The 23214-nt window shown below is 42.3% G+C and overlaps 1 protein-coding gene across 16 annotated transcripts in view; it reads right to left on the bottom strand.

Annotated features, from left to right (window-relative positions):
* Nucleotides 1–539: 539 nt before the first annotated feature.
* The window catches only part of LTBP1 (latent transforming growth factor beta binding protein 1), a 217664-nt gene continuing 194989 nt past the window's right edge, over nucleotides 540–23214 (bottom strand). For all 16 annotated transcript variants that reach the window (XM_083497058.1, XM_083497044.1, XM_083497052.1 and 13 more), the window contains 5 exons: nucleotides 20423–20563; nucleotides 19363–19533; nucleotides 6126–6251; nucleotides 2825–2974; nucleotides 540–1557 (listed from right to left, as the gene is read on the bottom strand). In XM_083497058.1, the coding sequence (XP_083353184.1) occupies nucleotides 1388–1557; nucleotides 2825–2974; nucleotides 6126–6251; nucleotides 19363–19533; nucleotides 20423–20563 (758 nt within the window). In that variant the 3' untranslated portion in view covers nucleotides 540–1387. The remainder of the gene's footprint in view (nucleotides 1558–2824; nucleotides 2975–6125; nucleotides 6252–19362; nucleotides 19534–20422; nucleotides 20564–23214) is intronic.

Raw genomic sequence — 23214 nt, 5'->3', positions numbered from 1 at the left:
AAGGACCAGATACATTTTTAACAAACTGTTCTGAACCTATGTTTTTATAGTTTTCTTCCCCAACTTGCTGACTTTTAAAAACTGTTGTTTCTTAAATTGGTGGAGGATTTCCAACCTATGTCCAAGGTGCTTGTGAAATCTAAACATATATTGAGAGGTTGATGCAGCCATTTCCGCTTCTTGAGTCCCTCAGCTGCCCATGTGGAAACAATGGCTCTCTGCTCCTCTGATTTAGTGGCTAGAAGGATAAAATGAAATTTTACACAAAACTGTCCATCTGACATGGATGAGGTTTGCAGTGGTCTGCAAAATGGCATCCTCCTTATGGAGAATGAACCAGATATATTTATGAATATATCTAAAGAGATCTACGTGGTAGCAACAATTGCCACGGTCAGGGAAATGTCATGTGCCAAAAATTAAAAAATGCTGTCAAGAACAGTAGCTCGGTATGTTCATTATAAAGCACTGGGTTATTAGCTGTAATAAAATAATCACAAAGCAATAACAGAATACCTTAGAGCAAATACATACTTCAATTTTTCTAAAAAATTGTAGATTTTATTGAGTTTTAATATACAGCTTTAATATGTTAGGGTAACCAATACAAGATCTGTGTTTAATTTACACATTACAATACAAACAGGAGCTTAGATCTTTTGTTACAGAGTACAAAAGATATTCAATGGTCGTCCTCTAGCAGCTTTGAAACTTGGCAAGGCAGGTTCTAAGGCATGTTAAGTGCAGTAAAAGGCCACATGGAATACAAAATGAATACAATGGATTTATCTCCATGAAGTGTACATTATTTTAAAAAAACAGTGTCTGCTCCACAGGGCAGACATTTATAGTCATTTTAAAAAGTCACTGGCCAATGTTCCAGACAAAGACGAGCATTATTTTGTGTATAACCATTAGAAAATTGCTTATACTGTATTGCAATACAGGATCAAAAGGGGAAAGCTTCCAAAGGAATAGTAGGCAAAGAACTGCTAAATAAAAAAGGACTATAAAATATTTTCACAACTAGTTAAATGCCAAATAAACCAAGCAATAGTAAAAAACAACAACACAATACCACCCTTCTGTTCAAAATAACAGCATATTTTGCTTTTTTCTGTGAATTTTATTTATGAACACACTATATACTTAATTGCTTCTTCCATACAGGGAAATGTGTCCATTTGGTCTGTTGCTTTAGTGAAGATGATGTATATTGAACCATCACCTTTCACTTTTAAGAAGACATGTTTTATTGCTTGTTTTCCACACACAGCCAACATCTGGATGAGGAGCGTCCTTAACTCAAGTTAAATACGCTTCTTTTCTTTTCTTTTTACAGTGCAGAGTATATGGGCTTAAAGTTACACGGCAGCTGCTGCTTCTCTTACTCCAGTTCACTCTCTGTGTCCGAGTTCAGGGGTGTACAGTAATTTGCTTGGTCTGATGGGACATAGCCTGGGAGACACAAACACTTGTACGATCCTTCTGTGTTAATGCACTTGGCATTCTTGCAGAGAGACATCCTATTGTTCAGTTCATTGCATTCATTCACATCTAGAAGGAAAAGCAAACAAGGTCAGAAATAGTGTGGTATTAGATGCTGTCAAAGACTGAGGGAAGCACAGTTTGCTGCGACTTGCCCACCAGCCCTGCATTCAAGTCTGCGATTAACAAGAAAACTTTCAGTGTCCAGTCTGCGGTCTTCTATCTTGTGCAAAGAAAAGCAAGAAAAGCAGCTACGTTTATGAGCATGACATCATCTTTCCATCAACGCAAGGTAATAGTGTTCAAATACAGGACAAATACACAAGTAAAACTTTACGCGTCATGTAAAAAGGTAAAAGTAAAGGACCCCTGACAGTTATGTCCAGTCGTGAACGACTCTGGGGTTGTGGCACTCATCTCGCTTTACTGGCCGAGGGAGCCGGCGTTGGTCTGCAGACAGTTTTCCCCGGTCATATGGTCAGCATGACTAAGCCACTTCTGGAGAAACCAGAGCAGCACACGGCGCCGTTTACCTTCCTGCGGTCCCTATTTATCTACTTGTAGTTTGGTGTGCTTTCGAACTGCTAGGTTGGCAGGAGCTGGGACCGAGCAATGGGAGCTCACCCAGTCGTGGGGATTCGAACCACAGACCTTCTGATCGGCAAGCTCAGTGGTTTAGACCACAGTGCCTCCCACGTCCTACCTGCCATGTAAGTTGAACATAATTAAATCCAAATTAGATCCTAATTTGTCCACAAACAGCCTAAAGTTACAGCATGTGTACATACATATGCAGCAGCACTTGCGGCAGGTAAATTTTACCGATTAGACAGTGAACAGGGTTATTCCTAATAAAGGGGCCTGGCTAGCCACTGTTTTATGCATGCCTGCTTAGGCACTAGTTGTTTTACTCCTAGGAGTGTAGGAAGAGGCAGGTACCTTCTTTCTAGTAAATTCTTACAGTCACCAAGGGAAGTCAACTACGTGGGCTGCGCATTCAGCCCTGATTGTTTCACCTCTTCTGCTAGTCATGTGAACCATGCAGGAATTTAGTGCAGGCTGCCCTTGCATTTAGGGCACAATCCACCAAGAAGCTCTTGAGTGCAAGTCCCACTGAAACGCAAGAGGAGCTGCACCACTGCTCATCTCTTGAACAGCTCCCACTCATTTCCATGGGGCACATGCAGGAGAACTTCCCAGTAGAATGTGCCGCTGAACCGTAGGATTCAGAAACCATTAAACACGAAAACACATCTGATCATCAAAATCAGAGGTGCCGGCTTATCCTCTACATTTGGCGGACTCTGCAAGTGGCCTGTATGTGACATCCACTTACCAACACATGTCATTTTGGCCATGTCCAAATGGTAACCATCAAAACAGTCACAGGTATAACCTTCCTGCACCCTCACGCAGCGTCCATTTTCACATCCATTCAGAATGCCACATTCTTCTGCCTGTAACTCCTCAAAGCTGTTCCGGAAACCTGGGCAGCAAAAACATAGGAAATGATTGCATTCAACAGCTGTAGAGTCATAATGCACCAACCTCCAAAGGGTGTTCTCTATTGTGTTACCACCATAAATAAAGCCTTTCTCAGCCTACAATGAGTGCTTGAAAAGCTTTCAGAGCAAAGTCACAGGCTGTGATGTTATGCTCAAGGTTACAGAGATAAACTAGTCCAAATGTTTGAAGTGCAAATCAGTTAATAAGATGCTGTTGTTGCTGTTTTGCAGAAGACATGACGGCCTTCATTAGGAACTCCATGGAGCTCATAGTAGAAAAGTAAATAAATAATTAAATTTTAAAATAGGGACGCACTTCAAGGTCAATTTCAGTTTCAAGGCACCACAAGAGAAACAGGGGTTTTGCAGCACCATATTTTCTTTATAATAAGTAGGTACAACCTAAAAATAATTTACAAAAAGGATAGACATTTCCCAGAAGCAATAACTGAACAGTACTGCAGATGGCAGTCAAGCACAAAGAACGTCTGAGGAATTTGCAGTCCACAAAGTGGTAATTTTTGAGAAGTCTTTTCTTTCCCAAAATGTGGTCTAAGCAGCTGTGGACCCAATCTTATTAAACAGCCACAGATATTTTTTGGGCAATAAGCCCGAACTAATAAGAGAGATACAGCAGTTTGAAAAAGTAAACAAAACCCATTATAGAAATATACAACAGATTCATTCTGCTGTACTATAAACAATTAATAATATATCTGAGAATGCACCTTTCCTTTTAAGTATACATGAATATGACTGAAGGTGTTTTCATCTAAACAAACTACAGCAAACTTTCATGGAGAATGTCATGTCCTAGTCTACCCCTAGCAAGCCTGCACTTCTGTGCCAATTGCCATGTGGTGATTACACCCTGATGCCTATGTGCTGTACTCTCACAGGATACAGCCCACAGGACTCCTTTGGGTATGGTGAACAGAATGGTGGACTCATTCTGCTAGAAAAAAGAAGGCCAAAGTTCTTTGGGATACATGGAAATAGTTATGCCCTCAAGATATATTCCTCAGTTGCCACTGGTCTAAGAGATAAAGGTTCTGTTATATTCTAAGCAGCTGCAAGCCTTAACTTAATTAGAGGCAAAACGCAATTAATTAGAGGCAAAACGCAACAATCTTTTATGTGAAAGCTGCAGCCCATCTTTACTTTAGGAACTACCACTGGGTAAAACTAATCATCCATTCCTGCTGAAGGACTCTCTCCATGAGGTCCTCCCTCTCTCAACTGTGAGGAGGCCATTAGCTCCACTAGTTCCACAGGGCTCCTCCTGCCCCTGAACAGCTTCCATCCCAGCTGGTCATCATGAGAACTTTCAGAAATGGTGCCTTGGAAGACACAATTACTTTAATTGATTGCATGTAGGCTGCTCTGAGAATCGGGTTTTTTGGTTGAATGGCAAAATAAAAATGCTATAAATAAATAAATGTAAAAAAAAAAATACAATGCATGCAGAAGTCCTCCCCTTTTAAACAAAGATCTTTTTGTTTAACTGAAGAAAGACCCATTCATATTCATTTGTGCCTTGGCTGTATGAAGTTGCCCTCTTCAGAGTGAGCCATAGGTCTATCTAGCCCATGGCTACCCACTCCAACTGGGAGTGGTCTTCTGGGGTCTCAAGCAAGGGTCTGTTTCCTCATCCCTATTACTGATTAAAAAAACAGAGATGGCAGTGGTTGAATCTGGAACCTGTGTTGAAACACTGATCTATGCCATCCGGAGGTATTTTGCCCAACATTTCCCCTTTTGCCCCTGTGACTATGCCATCATTTCTTCCCATGGTTTCCAGTACACACTGTTTTGCAATTTTTAGAAACAATGTTACCATTTAGCTATAGTTCAGCTCAGAGAGCTGCTCTGTTTAATTAAAGTCATACGAAATGGAAATGGCTGGACCTTATACAACTTTGCATAAGTCAACTGAGTTTGTTCAGCATTCAGCAGAGATGAAATCATTAGGCTGGCCTCTGCTGAAGGGAATGAAATATATGAAACACTTTTGCTACTTTCTTGCCTTGCTCTGAGTTATTTATTTTATTTTGTTTCTCTTTTTGATATATGATATATTTTAACCAAACACTATCAGGAAAGAGACCAAATGAAACTGGGAAGTGATAAGCACAACCCAGCTGGAATAGCCACTTTATTAATCACTGCTTAATTCACACATGATACTGAACATTCGCAGCGTGCACATACAGGGACTGCGTCTCGGAAGGCCTGCGTTGACAGACTCCTGAGGATCAAGTAGGAACCATGCCACGTGCTATCTACCCAGAGGAACGATAAAGAATAAGGATCCTTGGAGCCCAAATATATTTTATTAAGTCTGCTACCCCTGCTCGCTCCACTCTGCTTTGCTTGCCAACCCCCCCCCCCGCCCCTGACTCTGCCAGCTTAGGTAAAGGTAAAGAGACCCCTGACCGTTAGGTCCATTCGTGACCGACTCTGGGGTTGTGGCGCTCATCTCGCTTTATTGGCCGAGGGAGCCGGCGTACAGCTTCCGGGTCATGTGGCCAGCATGACTAAGCCACATCTAGTGAACCAGAGCAGCGCACGGAAATGCCATTTACCTTCCTGCTGGAGCGGTACCTATTTATCTACTTGCACTTTGACGTGCTTTCAAACTGCTAGGTGGGCAGGAGCAGGGACCAAACAACAGGAGCTCACCCCGTTGCGGGGATTCGAAACTCTGACCTTCTGATTGGCAAGCCCTAGGCTCTGTAGTTTAACCCACCGCACCACCCGCATCCCTAATTCCTTCCCCCTCCCCTTACACCAGGGTGGGGAAACCTGGCTGGCTGGAGGAACAGATCTTTATCTCCTCCATCCCTGGTGGGCAAAGGTAGACAGGTGTGTGGGGCTCTCTTGTCAAACACCTGATTTCATTGTGATGTCCTGTGATGCTTCCCTTCGAAGCCCTGATTGTCAAAACTTCAAAGTGAAGCACGGGGCTTTGAAAGAGCCCTTTGTAGATATCCTCCTGAGGGCTCCATCCTCTATGCTTCACATTCAAACCTACACAGAAGTTTATTAGCATTACCATTGTATTTATTTACTGAATAAGCAGGAGGAACCCAAGCTACTAATTTTTAGTTTTGGGGAGCAAAGGTTGCTTACGGTCTTCCACAAAGTATGGATCAGTTTCCGGAGTATACTGTTCCTCCTCAAAGTCAGTCAATGCATCTTGCCCATACGGCCTCCGAGATCCTGGCACTGGAATGTTGCACAATTGGGCGTAATCGTCTGGAAGTGAGCAAAGCAGAACAGGAGTTATAATGGAATGCATTCCTAATGAAGATACCCCATGCTTCTTTCTCTTGCTAGTGTATAACACTTAATTGGAAAAGCCTAAGTCTGTTGCCCACATATCGCTTTCTTTCCTGGAAGATTAAGATTGCTCAAATGTAATGCAGCCATGACTCAACTTTAGCGATCATGAGCAGTGTCATTGTTCAGTAGTTCCAAGGCCAAGAAAGGGCATTCTGGTCACCTCATCTGAACCTTGCTTATTTCTGGCCGGCTTGTTCTGTTTCATAAACTGGGGATTGGAGGCCCATGAAAGGCGAAAGCCAGATTGCTGGCAAAGGGTTGCTATCTTTGTTACTAGATCAAGAATTTCAAAATCAGAGGGGCCAAGCCAGGGTGGTACAAAACGTGACTTAAAGCTTTACTGCAGCCTAATAGGATTTTCTACTAAGCAAATGGTGGATCACAAGCTTAACATGAGTCAACAGTGTGATGCAGCAGCAAAAAAAGCTAATGCTATTCTAGGCTGCATCAACAGAAGTATAGCGTCCAGATCAAGGGAAGTAATAGTACCACTCTATTCTGCCTTGGTCAGACCACACTTGGATTACTGTGTCCAATTCTGGGTACCACAATTTAAGGAGGATAAGCTGGAGGAGAAGGGCAATCAGGATGATCAAGTTTCTGGAAACTACGTCTCAGGTAAACCTCTTTATTAAAAATAAAAGCAGGTACACTGGTGGTCTTGGGATCCTTAGTAGCTCCTCGCACATGATGAGGCTGCTGTCCTTGTGCAGCTCCTTTTAAGTCATAGGATTAGGCAATCAGAAGTGAAGCACAAGTAATATACATTGCTGGTGCAGTTCTGAGAATGGCCCTGCATTTTTCATGGAAGGAGCTAGTGTATTGCAGTCACCAAGACACTAAGCTGTGAGCCACCAAGTTCATTCTTCAAATCTTCTTTCTGTTATGCTTTTAACAGGCGGGTGGCCTTAGGCAAGCCATGCAATGTCCAAAACTGGGGTTCTAAAACTGACTTAAGAATTGTTGGAATGGTTGCTACACTAATATGTGGCATGCTTTGAACACTTGAACATGCTGGATAAATGTTAGCAATTATAGCAATTGTAAATGCTATAAATGCTAGCAATTATAGTCCAAATGTTGCCTTGCATTGGAAGAACCTTTATACCTAACCAAAGTTCAGAGAAACATTGTTTTATGCCTCCTACTTCTGCTGTCTCCCACAATGAATATATTAACAATATAGAAATACATTAGAATGGATCGGAACACATGAAACACCAAACCATGGTTTGTTGTTATGGGAATAAACCCAGGGTTTGCATGTTCCCTCTTGCACTTAATGTGTGTGCGTTTGCGTGTGTGTGTTTATGTGTGTTTGCTGGTTTGTAGCAAACCATTGTGTGCTACTACATTCTGGACCAGGAACACTGATTTGCAATCCTGGTTTGCAGGGCACACAGAAAACATAGTTTGCTGGTTCAAATGTCATTGCAACTTATGCTTTTCCATTAACCAGGAAGAAACTAATTGAAATAGAAATATTGAAATACTTTATTGTCACTTGTACAACTTGTATACAGTGAAATTACACGAGCACCCCCCACTCAGCTCTTAGTCTTAATTTCCCTCGTTTACTGACGCACACCCACCAAACCCGAAAGCCAGTTTGTAATGAAGTGTACAGTGGTACCTCGGGTTACATACACTTCAGGTTACATACGCTTCAGGTTACAGACTCCACTAACCCATAAATAGTACCTCGGGTTAATAAGTTTGCTTCAGGATGAGAACAGAAATCGTGCTCCGGCGGCGCGGCAGCAGCAGGAGGCCCCATTAGCTTAAGTGGTGCTTCAGGTTAAGAACAGTTTCAGGTTAAGAACGGACCTCCAGAACAAATTAAGTACTTAAGCCGAGGTACCACTGTAGTATGTGAAACAAGGGGGTAATGGAGGAGTGCACAAACACTGAGTTTGTTCCTGCAACACCAAAACTTGGTTTGGCATTATGTGCTAACTATGTGGGTTAGTACTTAAGGTATCTTGAAGAGTTTTTCTACACATTATTTTATACTAGTTATGCATGCATGATCATGCCAACACTATATTAATAAACCAAACATTTTTTTTTTTTTGCATGAAACACTTTTACCAAGAGAATTACATGTATAAAAAAATAACTGTTGAGTGTAAGGACAGCCAGTGAAAGAGGAAAGCTGGAAGGAAAGTATATGCATGAAAGCCAAGTACAAATGATTTCATAATTTCTGGTTCTAAAGGAGACAAGTACACTGGTACTTTCCTATGATGAATCGATGTTCCTTGAAATGTGCATGATTTTCAGTGAAACAAGAGTTTCCCCTCCGCATCATTTTCTGTTTGCACAACTGGTCTGCATCTTTCTCAAGGGCTGGTCAAATCATGATTGATTTTGCTGTTGTTGCTGTTTTCATACTGACCGAAAGAACATGCGATCCGGTGATGTAAGCAATGGATAATCCCAATAAAATTAATGGGATATAAACATTTCAACACTGATTGAGGTGGGAATAACAGTTTCCTTCTTTTGCTGCTTTCCCTCCCTCAAGCAGCGGTCTGGAACATCTGACCTGCCTGGCTTTGCCCATTTCATAAGGAATTCAAATTCAGACCTCCACAGTTGGAGGCTGTATGCTTCTGAAGACCAGTTGCTAGAAGCTGCAGGAGGGGAAGATCCTGTTGTGCTCAGGCTTTGCTAGCAAGCTTCTCATAGGCATCTGGTTGGCTACTGTAGTAATAGGATGCTGGACCAGAGTTCTTTTGCTGCCTTTTGTTAGTCCTGCACTTGAAATTCCAATCTAAATTCTATGCTGCTTAAAATGCATTCTCTACTTTTCATCATAGAGAATAGTCAATAGTCTAAAAGGTAATATTTAGCATTACCTGTGAAAACACCCTTTTGGTTCAGTTAAAAGGACACCTGGGGGTGGGGTAAACCATACTGAACTAGGTAGGTAATAGTTTTAAAGTAAACAAGCATAAAAGGTAAAGGGACCCCTGACCGTTAGGTCTAGTTGCGGATGACTCTGGGGTTGCGGCACTCATCTTGCTGTACTGGCCGAGGGAGAAGCCGTACAGCTTCCGGGTCATGTGGCCAGCATGACTAAGCCACTTCTGGTGAACCAGAGCAGTCCACGGAAACGCCGTTTACCTTCCCACCGGAGCGGTACCTATTTATCTACGTGCACTTTGACGTGCTTTCAAACTGTTAGGTTGGCAGGAGCAGGGACCAAGGAACGGGAGCTCATCCTGTCGCTGGGATTCGAACCGCCGACCTTCTGATCGGCAAGCCCTAGGCTCAGTGGTTTAGACCACAGTGCCACCCGCGTCCATAAGCATTTTTCTTTCCCCAGATTTAAGATGATGTCTAGGTGTTACATGATATTTTAAGGTAATCCCTTATTTTTAAAGGCTTGCTCCTTATTCCAGCTCCATAATATACACAATTTATTTTGGAGGACACAAGTTTATGTTACTAACTTCTTACCTTTTAAACTGTCAGCCTTAGAGTGACTCTACTGGATGTATTTCCCCCTACCAATAATTGTATATATCTTTGTTGTTTAGAGCTCACAACCTCCCTACAAGCCTATGTTGAAGAGTTATCAAGTTTCTGTACTATGCAAACATTAACCGTTTGTACCAGGGGAAACATGATTCTTCCCTAGTTTATGCTTCTGTGATAGTGACATGGAATTTGCCTGCCCTGGCTAAGGAACTGTGACAAGCAGCTTTAGAGGCTGTGAGGGAAACATTGGGTAAAATTTGATTCTGTCTGCATTGAAAGGTGAACCTACATAATTTGCACTTGCTGAGACAATATGGGAACTGAAATGCAGCCATCCATCAAAATCCTCACCCTCCAGATTTTGTAGCACAGCTCTCTAGCCAAGTAATATATTTGAAAATACAGATACTAAAGGTAAATTTGCATAAAAACTCATATGTTACTGAAAAGAACATACAAAAACACATTATTGTATTAGGAGATCTGTAAATTTGTGTACATCAGGCAAAATCATGTACTGTACACTACAAGAAATTCACACTAAAATGCTGATGAATTTTCATGAGGACATGACAAAAAAATTACAAACTGATGTGGAAATGTGGAGAACTGAACTTACGATTGGAAAAACAAGAGACTGAGATAAACCACAACGGACAGTGTTGCCCATCCCTAGGAAATACAGCTACTGATCTCAGAGAGGATCTGATCTAGGAGTTCTGAGAGGCAGGAGACTGTGGGAGAGAAATCTGGCTTGGAACTTTTAGTCAGCAAATACAGCTAAAACCTTAAGCAAAGTTTTCCTCCCAGTCAACTTTTGCCAAGCTGGTGCTGGCCAGATGTGCCATCCACCAGCCCCAGCGTATTCTTGATTGGATCCAATGTGACAAAATGCAGTTCTTGCACACACACACACACCCATTTTCAAAAGGAACTGGTCAAATGTGCAGTCCAGAAAAGAAAAGAGGAAGCACGCAGCCTCCAAATTGAGAGTGTTATTCATGCTTCGAACGAGGATCCCAAAATCTTATCAAAGATGGTGTTTCCACCAAAGGGGCATTTCATTCTTCCGGCTCTCAAAATACAATATGGCAGGAAACACTGGTGTGCCCACAGCAAACACAATCAAACAACCAAGTGCACAGACACTTTTACTTGGCTTAGTTCTAGTTGCCCATGTGGTTTCACAGCTGGTGCGGAATGTGACAGGCCTACGATCTTAAGCATGCTTACTTGGAAATAAGTCAAAATAAATGTGTTGAGGATCAAGGTAATTACATTGTGCAGTGTGCTAGAGGCCTGCTAATCTAGTATATCATTTTATACAGCATTCTGGAAAGCTACAACCATATTTATTGCCCAGCAGATTTAGTGACACATTGTACGCGATGCAAATAAACCCTGTCAGAGTGACAAATGGCTTCAGGCATCTATGATTCCCTTTTCCAAGCACCACCTGCTTTTGTTTCACTTGGTGACAACTGAATCCAGGAAGAGATGGAATCTGATGTCAGCAGCGCTGGCTAGTCCCTCCTGAAACTTGAACAATGAAACATGAAAGTGAGAGGATGATGTGGGGAGAGAAGGGGAGGAAACTCTTGCAGAGCTGCTGGAAATATTTAGCAGTATTATTATTATTATTAACCTGCAGTGAGAAATTGCTCCAATCATAATTTAATCAATTTTCCCCAGTCATTTGCTAACAAAAACCTGATTGTTAAAATGTTATTTGCATCAACGCTACTCTGGAAAAACATAGCTCGTGCCTTGGAGAAACATGTTATAATTGTAGCTAAGAAAGCTGTTGAAATAAATGCATTTTCAGCCAGATCTCTCTGGTGAGAAGGCTTTTACTGTATAAAATCAGTAGCTATCTTTGCAGAAAGTCCCTGGTTTTAAATATTTTTAAAACTATTCCTTAATAACCCAGTTTTAACTGCCTTAATGAATGCTAAACATACTAACTAGATAATATGCCCCATTAAACTCAGGGAGGGAATTTACTTCTGAGTAAACATGCTTAGGATTGCTCTCCCACTTGCTTTTGGGGGTCCTTAAGGAACTAGTTTGCTCTCATGAAAACCCAAAAGTATGAAACATGCACAGCTTCTGACACAGAAGCTGGAACTTTCCCTGTTCTAAAGAAAGAATTCCACCTTCCCTTCCCCTCTTCTTTATTTTTTTGAAATTTGTGACTTGATTCTGTTGAAGAGACCAAAGGCCTACACACTTAACCATACCCAATTTGCAGATGCTGCTGAGAGACAGTCTCTCAAACCACACAGCCATAGAGAAATTTCTCATTTGATGAAGGCTGGAAGAAGAAGAAGAGGAGTTTGGATTTGATATCCCGCTTTATCACTACCCAAAGGAGTCTCAAAGTGGCTAACATTCTCCTTTCCCTTCCTCCCCACAACAAACACTCTGTGAGGTGAGTGGGGCTGAGAGACTTCAGAGAAGTGTGACTAGCCCAAGGTCACCCAGCAGCTGCATGTGGAGGAGCGGAGACGCGAACCCGGTTCCCCAGATTACGAATCTACCACTCTTAACCATTACACCACACTGGCTCTCAGTGGAACCCAATCGCTACCTCCTAGGAACTGATTGTGCAATATATTCCCACTCAGTCTCCCTTTCTCTATGCAAGGAACTGTCTCAACTTCCAATTTCACAGTCACACTGGGGGGGGGGGGACAGCGGGAGAGAGAAGCAGAACTGAACACATGGATGGTGGGCAGCTCCAACAGTCTCTTCCCACCTATTTCTCATGTATCATTTGCCACTTCATAGGCATTTCACAACAATCCAAGTTTAAGACACAGGCCTGCCACCATGGGCTCTGGCTTCTGTGATTTCAGCAGGCATTGCCCATACCCTTTTAAAGATACCTTTTCTGCTGTAAGGATTGTAATCTTTGCAGCCACAAAGCAAAACAGGTTGTCAATTCGTTACTGGGCCAGATTCAAAGTTATTGTGTTAATTCACAAAGCCTTAAACAATTTGGGCCCACTGTGTCCCACTTTGATCTCTGAGATCCTCTGATGGGGCCTTTGCTGTGGACTGAGCTTTTAGTCTAGCTGGTCTTGATCTGTGCAACTCTTTGCAGGAATCATCCTAGCATTCTTGTAAAGGTAAAGGTAAAGCTAAAGGTAAAGGGACCCCTGACCATTAGGTCCAGTCGTGCCCGACTCCGTTGAATTCAATCCTGTGGGACTCATCTCGCTTTATTGGCCGAGGGAGGTGGCGTACAGCATGACTAAGCCGCTTCTGGTGAACCAGAGCAGCGCATGGAAATGCCGTTTACCTTCCCGCTGGAAGGTATTTATCTACTTGCACTTTGACGTGCTTTCAAACTGCTAGGTTGGCAGGAGCAGGGACCGAGCAACGGGAGCTCACCCCGTCATGGGGATTCGAACCGCCAACCTTCTGATCAGCAAGCTCTAGGCTCTGTGGTTTAACCCACAGCGCCACCCTCGTCTTTGTAGTCATCGCCTAAAAACGGTGTTCTGTTGACAGGCCTTTGAAATGTGAATTTTCTTTAAACCACCCAGTATTTATAGTTGTATCCCCCCCCAATATTTTATTGATGTTTTCATTGTTGTTGTAACTTTTGTATGGCTACAATGACATTGCATTATATAAATATTTAAATAACTATATAAGCAAAACCCTACTCACTAGAGATGAAGGCTATAATAATCCTAACCCTACAGACCTGGGATTAAGCTCCGTTGAATTCAATCCTACTTATCTCGAAGCAGACATGTTGTAAGATTGAGATGTTATAATTATTATTATTTAAAATAAAAGGTGAGATTCTAAAGAAGCTGCATTTTGTACCTCTAGCTCATTCTGCACTCTTGTGGAATTATGGCATCTTCACAGTTAAGGAAGTATGCGTCATATGCTGTGGAAAAATCATGTCCATATTTTGATCATTGTTAGTTGAATGTGATAGCCATGACTAATAATCTTTTGGAGGTTTGGATATATCTTGTGAGTCTGGGTTAGAAGGAAGACTTGAAACCTAACCCCGTGTATTTTGTGCCAGCATTTCAGCCTACAGCACTGGCATGAGGTTGCAGTTTCAGAAGTGTGTCAGATGGCACCTCTCATTCCAATTATTTATATGGTTTAAATCATCTGCCAACCTCTCACTCACTATGTGAATGTATGTTTTGTCTTAATATGAATCAGAAACACCCCCCCCCCCATCTCTTTTATGATTGCTGGGAGTTTTACCTTCTCTTCATCCCCACATAAATCAATCATCCTGATAATATTTTCATAGAATTGTAGAGTTTCAGAAATTCTTTTCTTCAGGTTATTGATTTGTTTTTCACTGCTACAACTTTAAAATACAGACTGTCAAAATATCCCCAGAATGAAATGCACACAAAAATTTGAAGCCAGCTTCAAAAGTAGGTTATTCTAACTATTTTGGAAAAAGACAGACAATAGTAACCTTACTCAGAGTCACAATATGGATTTTTAAATGTGCATCGCTTGCATCTCTGAGTACAAGAAAATTCTGATTTAAAAACCAACTGCATAGCACAGAAACAGAAAACAGCATGTTCTTTGGTAAAAACAGAAATGTGTTGCTACAAGTACAGCATAATAATCTAAATACTCTGTTTCCCCTGTTTTCTGTAACCATATGTTCAATATATTTATGGAAATAAACATGAAGTTCCAGTAGTAAATCAGGCCCCATCAATATATAAATCTACGATTGTAATATGGCGTAAGTCCAGTTTTCCCAGACAGGACTTGAACCTATGACCTACTGGTTGAGAGGTGTGAAAGTTTCCTCCTGAGCCAACATAATCACTTCTTATGTTCTTAAACACTAAACCTTGAAGGGCAAATGATTATTTCATACACAATTCAGTTCTGGTTTTCTTGGGAAATTTCCCCAAAATGGTAAATGTTTTTAAGGTTTAGACTGAAGATATATCAGCTAATTACCTACTGAGCCCCTGCATTCCACTGTACTGCATTCTGAATCACATATGGAAAACTACAGGCGACCAAAAATGAAACAAGAAAGTTAATTGCTTAGCATCCACTTGTAGTTCACAATCGAAATTGGGGCAAGTTGTGTTTGTTCTATTTATCTATCCATAAACACCACATATTACTTATATAAAATTTTGAAGTGTAATCCACAGATCCTATGTGCCAATGTAACATCCCACCCCTGTGCCAGCAAACCAGGACAGCTAGGGAATGAATACAGGATCTGTGGTACCATGTGGCCTTGTGGCTGCAAACATCTCCCAAAGCTAAATGTCCTGGGTTATTTTAGTTCAGTGCAGTGCACCAGCTAAGATTTGGCTTAGTGTATCATCTGAACCCTCCTTAACAGTGACCTGTTGCCAAAAAAACAAATCTTGGCTGCAGTTCATGATTAAGGAGGAGAGTGCTTAACATGATCCTGGGTTTGGATGGCATGCTAAGCCAAACTTTGGCTTAGCTGCTGGACCACACTGAGTTAAAAGAACCAAGGAAGAGCAAAGTGGCTGTGATCACCACCTTGGGAGCCAGCACTTTCCCACATTTGCTTAGCACCATATGCAAATGCAGCCCTCGTTTTAAAAATGATGTGTGACTTTTGTCCCACTTGTTCTTCCATTCAGCCACTTATGGAAGTCAATTAGAAGTAACAGGGCAGCACTCCCCCTGCGTCTCTCCAGATACAGGTTGTCAATGATGATGATGATGATTTGAATTTATATACTGCCCTACCCTCAGTTATGATTTTGCTAGATTGCCTGACATTTCTTTTTAAGGAACAGCTCAAGCAGGTGGGAGTTGGAGGTGCTCCATTACAGGAGTAAAAGGAGATCACTGCTCATCTCCATGGCTTTGGGGCTGTCGGGTCCATTCTGTCTCCTATGCTATTTAGCATCTATATGAAACCATTGGGAGCCATCAGCCAGGGATTTGGAGCATGGTGTCCCCAATGTGTTGTTAACACTCAGCTCTATCTCCATTCCATCAGAATAAGGGGAGGCTCTGAAAGTGCTGGGCAGTCGTCCGAAAGCAGTGGTGTACTGGATGAAGGTCAATAAAATAAGGCTGAATTCTGATAAGATGGAAGTGTTGTGGGTGGGTGGCTCCCATATCCATTCATCAGATGTATGACTTTCACTGGGAGGAGTTGCATTCCCTCTGAAGTGTGGGAGTACTCTGGGATTTCAAGTCATCACTAGAGCCTTCTGTGGCTAGGAGAGCTTATGCCCATGTTAGGCTGATGAACTAGCAAAGGCTTTTCCTGGACCAGGAGAGCCTGGTCTCTGGTCTCCATACTCTCTTGCATGAACTACTGTAATGCATTATATGTGGGGCTGATATATAAATTGAATAAATAACAACATAAACAATAGGCTACAACAGCGATGCATTAACGTGCTTTTTGATACAAGAATCAGTCCCGGAAAACAATGTTCCTTTCCAAAATAAAAAATACCACCATCTACTTTAACTGACACAAATTTACAGAAAATACCAGCTGTCCTGCTTGAGATGAAATGAAAGAGAGGTGGGTTTTTTGTGTGTTTTTTTTACAGTTCATTATTAAGACGACTGATTTACACAGAATCCGCTGATCACTGGAAATTCAAGTGACTTCCAATAAACAACCTCAGCTTTGCTTGATTTCAAACACTGTGATGTGGTAGCTGGCAAGTGATGCCTGAAGCCGAGTTTTGACAATAGAATCTAAATAATCAATCAAAAATGTAAAACTCATAAAAGGCCATGAAGGAATTCTTTCCAATGGAAAAATGTTTTGTTGCATTAAATACGGAGTTTTTATTAGGAAAATGTTTCAAAATCTTCTAGCCAGCCGCAGTATCAAAACCAGAAGCCACGCATGCACCATATTCCTGTTTGGATTTTTATAACACCCCATTTCCACCTCCCACCTGGCCCATCCTGGCAACACTCAGTGAAACTGAAAACACAGCTTGCTGAATTATGTGGAGAAAAGTTGCTGGAATGTGCGTTTTTGTTTTGTTTTGTTTAAAAGAACAAATCAGCTTAAAATAGGACAGATGTCTGAGACTCTCTAGATTAGGAGAAGTCAATATTGTGCCCTTCAGATGCTGTTGTATTAACACTCCTGTCAGGGAACTGACATCAGAGCAGAGGGGAGAGGCGAGGCTCCCAGATTCTGCAGGAGAGGGAACGAGTAAGGGAAGAGAGAGAACGTCATCTGGGGAAGGAAGTCCAGGTGACACCAGGAAGAAGGGAGAGGCAGAGAGCACTTCGGAGGGGAGGCTCTGAGACTCTTCCAGTGAAGTCACTGAGGAGGGCGGAGGACCACCACTCGGCACACCCACTCTGCGCAGAAGGCTTCTGCGCAGAGAGGCGAGGCGAAGGTTGTCCGTTAAGGAATTCTTATGCTGGAGGAAATTTAGGAGATGCCCACTCACGGATTCTGCTAGCGACTGAGCAGCAGTGCAAAGGGCTGCTCCGTCAGGGAAAGACACAACCACCCCTAAGCAGTTTGGAATGGCTGGAGGTTTACACACAAGCAACCCCCATTTCCCGTGACAACTCCCATCAGTATTAACCATTTGGCATGCTGGCTGAAGCTGATGGGAGATGGAGTCAAACAAACATCTGGGGGTACCATGATGGCTACATCCGTCTTCCATATGAGTCTTAAATTGAAGATCTCAGTGAATGCCATGAATAAGGGCACCTACGCACAACAGAGACAATTAGAAGCAGGAAATTGAATAATTATATAACATGCCGAAGCTCTGCAGGGCATACAATAGCTATTCATCTGATCTGCCATGGAAAACAACTTCCTTCCCTTAAACTCTTCCTTAAGGAGCCACTCAGAGAAAGCAGGAAACAAATTCACTATACATTTGCTGTTTTAACTCAATGGGCAGTTTGCAGAAGATGGATTTCAGAGGGGTTATTTAAATTACCGAAAGGTTAGCCACGTATTAGCCAAATATTTGCAGCACTCTCTTAAAAGCATGATGTTATGCCAACAATGCAGCAGCATTCTATAAAGAAATGGGCTAGCACAAAGATTTCTAATATTTCAAGAAAATATTAGAGGAAAATATTACCAAGGACAAAAATGTCTTACACAGATCTGGCTTTAGAATTCCAACCCTATCTAGGCTTACTCAGAATTAAGTCCCACAGAGTTCAATGGGGCTTATTCCCTAGGATAGGGATGGGGAACTTGTGACTCACTGTATGTTGTTTGACCCCCACTCCAATCAGTCCCATCCAGCATGGTCAGTAGTCAGGGGGGATGGAAACTGCAGTCCAGCAACATCTGGCAGGCACCATGTTGACTACCTCCACTTTAGAAAACATCACTATACATCTATGTATTATTCCACCATTATGTTATTTAGTGTTGGAGAATATGCTTTATTACATACACTGCCTTTAATCCTCCCTCTCAGAAGCTAAAATATTGGCAACCACCACAACGTTAGGTGAGTTCACATATTCACACCACTAGAATCAATCACCATGTTGTAAGTCTCTATGGATTTGTTGTCACAACTCAAAGCAGTTTATAAAATTTATTATATGAGAAAATATTACCACCCACAAGGTGACAGTTCCCCACCACTCTCCTGTGGGTTAGTCATGTTTTTAAATGCAGCCTTATATGGTAAAACTGACATACTATTACAGAAAATGCATCATTCATTTTCAGTTGTAGGATTTCCCATGGATTTATTAAAGTTTTACCACATGAGACAGAAATGAGTAACTTTACAGAACGCTGAAGGAATGGTACCCTATTGAAATGAATCATATAAACTCACGTTGGCTTGGGTTCCATAAGACGCAAAGTGACTCAGTGCACTTCCAGACTGTTACTTTTTTTTTGGGGGGGGGGGGGGCTCAGTCACACCCTGGCAAGTTCTGACTGTGCAATTAAAGATGACTTGGAGTTCTTGTGAAACAAACCCACTTCCCCCAAAAGACCAGACTTTCCAATGAGGAAAGTGAAAAGAAAACGGACAGAAAAGTGTGGGATAATGCCTGCTTTGATGCAACATCGGCTGCATAGGCACCATACATTCAAAGCACATCTAAAGCACCCCCTAGAGAATCCTGGGAACTGGAGTTTACCCCTCACAGAGCCACAATTCCCAGCACCCTGGACCAACTACAGTTCACATGATTTTTGGAGGGGGGGGGGGAGAAGGGATGTGCTTTAAATGCCTGGTGTGAATGCAGTCAATTGTCTAGCTTCCTTGTAAACAAATCAGAGTGAACATGCATTAAACAGCCAGCATCATCTAACCTATACACAAACAGATGAAACAGATTGCCTGCAAGAGACCTCCACAGCAGTTTTCACAGGTTCAAAGAATGTGTGGGGCACAAAGTGTGGAAAGGGTGCAGCGCCAGACACACCAATGTTACCTCGTGTCCCTGTCCTTCCTGCAGTGAAGTGGGCAGATCCAAAGAGGGAATATACAGTTTCTGTGAATGATTTGTCATGAAAAATTCCTCAGGTCACTAGGATATGCCTTACCTGAGTCCTTCATGGGGCACAGGGCACACTGCATGCCCCATGCCTCCCCGTATAAACAACAGCACTCCGTGTAAGTGGTTTGCTTTCCAACAAGAGGCCGGCTACAAACGAAATCATCACTCAGATGTTGCCAGCAAAGATCCTGGTAGACATCCGTTTCTTCAGTTTGTTCTGAAGCAGAAGGCAGAGAAACGTGATCAGTACGATGCCTGCACTGTGTTACAAGAAAAATCAGTACAGCCCACCATGTTCAAGACTTACATTGCAAGAGCTCCATTTTCCTGAAAATAAAGAGATCATTTTTCTAATGTTGCGCACTCCCCCCTGCTAACATTGTAATTTAAATCAGTTCAGAACACAAGTGACTTTTCTGTCCTAAATCCTGTCTCAGACACTGGCCAATTCCAGATGCTTCCAGTGAAATCTACCCAGCAGCACTGGAGAGCCACAGACCATAGAGGAGGAGCCTGTGCTAAAGCTCCACCTCATGCCAAGCTTAACCCCGTTTTAAACAAGAAAACAAAAGGACTAATGCTAGTGTAGAGAGGAGCCATAGCTTGGGCTCTTCCTCATGATCAGAAAAGCTTGGAGGACATGAACCAAACCAAACCTCTGCCTGGACACTGAGGTCCAGCGCTGAGGGCCTTCTGGCGGTTCCCTCGCTGCGAGAAGCCAAGTTACAGGGAACCAGGCAGAGGGCCTTCTCAGTAGTGGCACCTGCCCTGTGGAACGCCCTCCCACCAGATGTCAAAGAGAAAAATAACTACCAAACTTTTAGAAGACATCTGAAGGCAGCCCTGTTTAGGGAAGCTTTTAATGTTTAATAGGTTATTGTATTTTAGTGTTTTGTTGGAAGCCGCCCAGAGTGGCTGGGGAAACCCAGCCAGGTGGGCGGGGTATTAATAATAAATTATTATAAATTATAATTATAATTATAATTATAATTTTCTAGAAAGGAATCAGTGGAACAGTTTAAAGATAACCCTATTCAATCCTGCCTGATTGTGGTTTTTACTTGTTCTTGAACCTCTTCACTTGAAATGCATGCAATAAGGCATACCACTAGACTCTGCCGGTCTGATGCATCGCTTTTCTGTGGAATCCAGAACCATTGGGTGTGTACAGAAACAGCTGTAAGATCCTTCAGTGTTGACGCACTGGCCATCGATGCAACTGTTGGGGTCTTGACATTCATCCGTATCTTTTAAAAATGAAAATGAAGAACATAGCAAACAAATTATCAGTGTCTTGCAATCCGGCTTAGGAAATAAAGCATTTTCATTGTGGAAAATAACTGATTCTGCAGTGCACTCTCTCTTAAATTGAACATATATCTAAATCAGGATTGGCAAGAGCCCAAAGGAAGGAACTATGAAACAGATAACATCTTCCTTGTCTTCTTCATGCACTAATCATGCACAGGCTAGAAAGCTGCTGAACACAATAGATTGTGTTGCTCTGATCTATTGGCAAGCAGGTTTTGGACAAACTCCACCCATGTTCTTTTTGTAGACAACAAGAGGCTTCTCACCACAGTGTATCAAAAGCTGCCCAATCTTTGCAAAAATACAGAAACCGACTTGCTATTTCTCAGCTCAACCCCTGTCTACTCATTTTACAGAGAAGCAACTTTAAAGGAAATATAAATGGCTTTACATCAGGAAAGTAAAGTTCTTTGGGCCCAAGGTGATTGAGTCTCTTACTGTGGTTTCCTTTCATTACATTATTCCACACAGAATGGTTTTCTGTTTAAACTGCTAAAGTGAAGGTCGTGACTAGGAATAATTTTTAGTCAAATGGCAAAAGTGAATTAGTAGGCAGTTCAGTAGACTGGAAGAACATTTATGATCATCAAGAGTGTGAATTACTATTCCATATTGCATATCAACTACTGGTGGGGTGTGTGTTTTTTTGGTGGGGGGAAGAATAATCGTGCTTTAAAAATACCTATTTCCTCAAATTGATCTTTAAAAAAAACAACCCCCAAAAAACCAAACAAACCAAAAAACATTTGCCAGAGATGAGTCCAATAATGTCCTCATGTATAAAGAACAGAGGGCTAGGCTATACATAGCTCTTGTAGAGATGTACAGATAGGTAGAATAATGTCCATGTAAAACCAGTTAGAAACTAAGGATCAGCCACTTGCTTCAAACTCTGCCAGTTTCTTGGCACTCTTGCCAAGATTTTAGAGCTGTGCACAAATGGCCTGCCAAAAATATCTGCTCTATTTGTGGCCAGAAAAATTTTGGCTAGGGGATTGGGAGAAGGATTCCATCATTTTTTTTTCCAGGGGCAGGAGAAATCCCCCAAAAGCTTCTCAAGGGTGATGCTCTCCATGAGCAATAGCAGACTTTAATTTGTTTGTCCTAAGGGTGATTTTATATATATATATATATATATATATATATATATATATATATATGCGCTTTCGTAGATTTTCACGGGTACAGGAATGCAGGTTTTGGTGTCTTCGGGTGTCTTCCCGTGTAAGAGTTGGGGTGTCTAGGCGACGTTTTGACGAGGTCTCACTCGTCATCTTCAGGCTGGTGCTTTCGGCTTCTTGTTACTGGAACAGAGCAGGATCTCAGTGTTTGAGTTCCTATAAATACTGTTGAGGGGGTGTGGTGTATAGCCTCCAACGTTCTGGGCAGAGAGGAAGTTCCCAGGTTAGTGTGCCTTTTCTTCTTTTGTTCCTTAATTACTTGAGGGATATCTTGAGTGATTTCTTGAGTGATATTCTGAGTACCACTTAGGTGGGTCATTAAGTGTGGATTAGTTGCTAAAGCTTTCGTGTCTTGACCTCTTGAGCTTGTGAAGAGTTTTTCTGAGAAGATGGCTGTACTGCACTTAGTTGTGCTCTGGCTTGGCTTCGTGTATAGGGGCGAGCTGTGGTTTTGTGCCCTGTGCCAGCCAGATCTGTGTAGGGATTGCAGGGGGGTGCAGCAACACACACACACACATATATATATGTGTGTGTGTGTGTGTGTGTGGAAGTGGTAGAAGCAACAATTGTGCTGGCAACATAGTCACATTTTGCATATTTCACAGTGTCCTGGACCTAATGTCTTCCTTGGGCATTGCAGGGTTGAAATGGTGCCCCCCCACCCACCCACAAACAAAGAAATTAAACAATGAAGAATATTTGGAGAAAATTCTGCAAGTGGCCTTTTTCTTTTAAGTGGGTGAAAGAAAGGAAAAACTCAGAAATGTCCCGATGATGAAAATATATTCCAAGAAATTCTGCCTCATCTCTACAAGACCTGTGTGTTTCCTAAGAACCAATGGTGGCTGGTCCATCAGGGCAAATAGGACCCTGCCCTGCCAGCTTCATCAGCCACCGCCTGCCTTCTTAGGGTAGAACTGGATGTCTCCTGCCTCCTTCTTAGTCTCGGGGTTGCTCTTGTAGAACTAAGCAGGGAGGAGGATGGGAAGAATTCATGGGCTCCGGCTCCACCAACCGTTGGCCTCTTTGCCTTCTCCCCTACCAGCTCCAGTGGGCACTAGCTACCACTGCTAAGAATGTAAGATGAGTTGTGACGGAACAGAACAGCATTCTGTTTCTCAGAGTGGCCAACAGATCCCACTTGGAAGTTTACATGCAGCACATGATGGCACCAGTTCTACCCCTGATGCCCTTTCCCAACAACTGGTACTTATGAGATATATTCTTTCTGAACCTCCAGGTGGCATATAGCAACTATGACCAGCAGCCAGTGATAGACCTCTCCTCCACAAATTTGTCCAACCCTTTAAAAAAGCCTGTGTAAGTGGCAAACACTGCATCTTCTGGCACAGTATTCCAGAACTCTGCTCCGTGTAGAGAAGGCTCAGCGAGAAACCTACCAAAGT

Source organism: Podarcis liolepis (assembly GCF_965112155.1).
Source record: "Podarcis liolepis genome assembly, chromosome: 3".
NCBI classification, from domain to species: Eukaryota; Metazoa; Chordata; class Lepidosauria; order Squamata; family Lacertidae; genus Podarcis; species Podarcis liolepis.
Note: the sequence above shows the minus strand (reverse complement) of the source record. Positions and strands in the feature narration are given on the sequence as shown.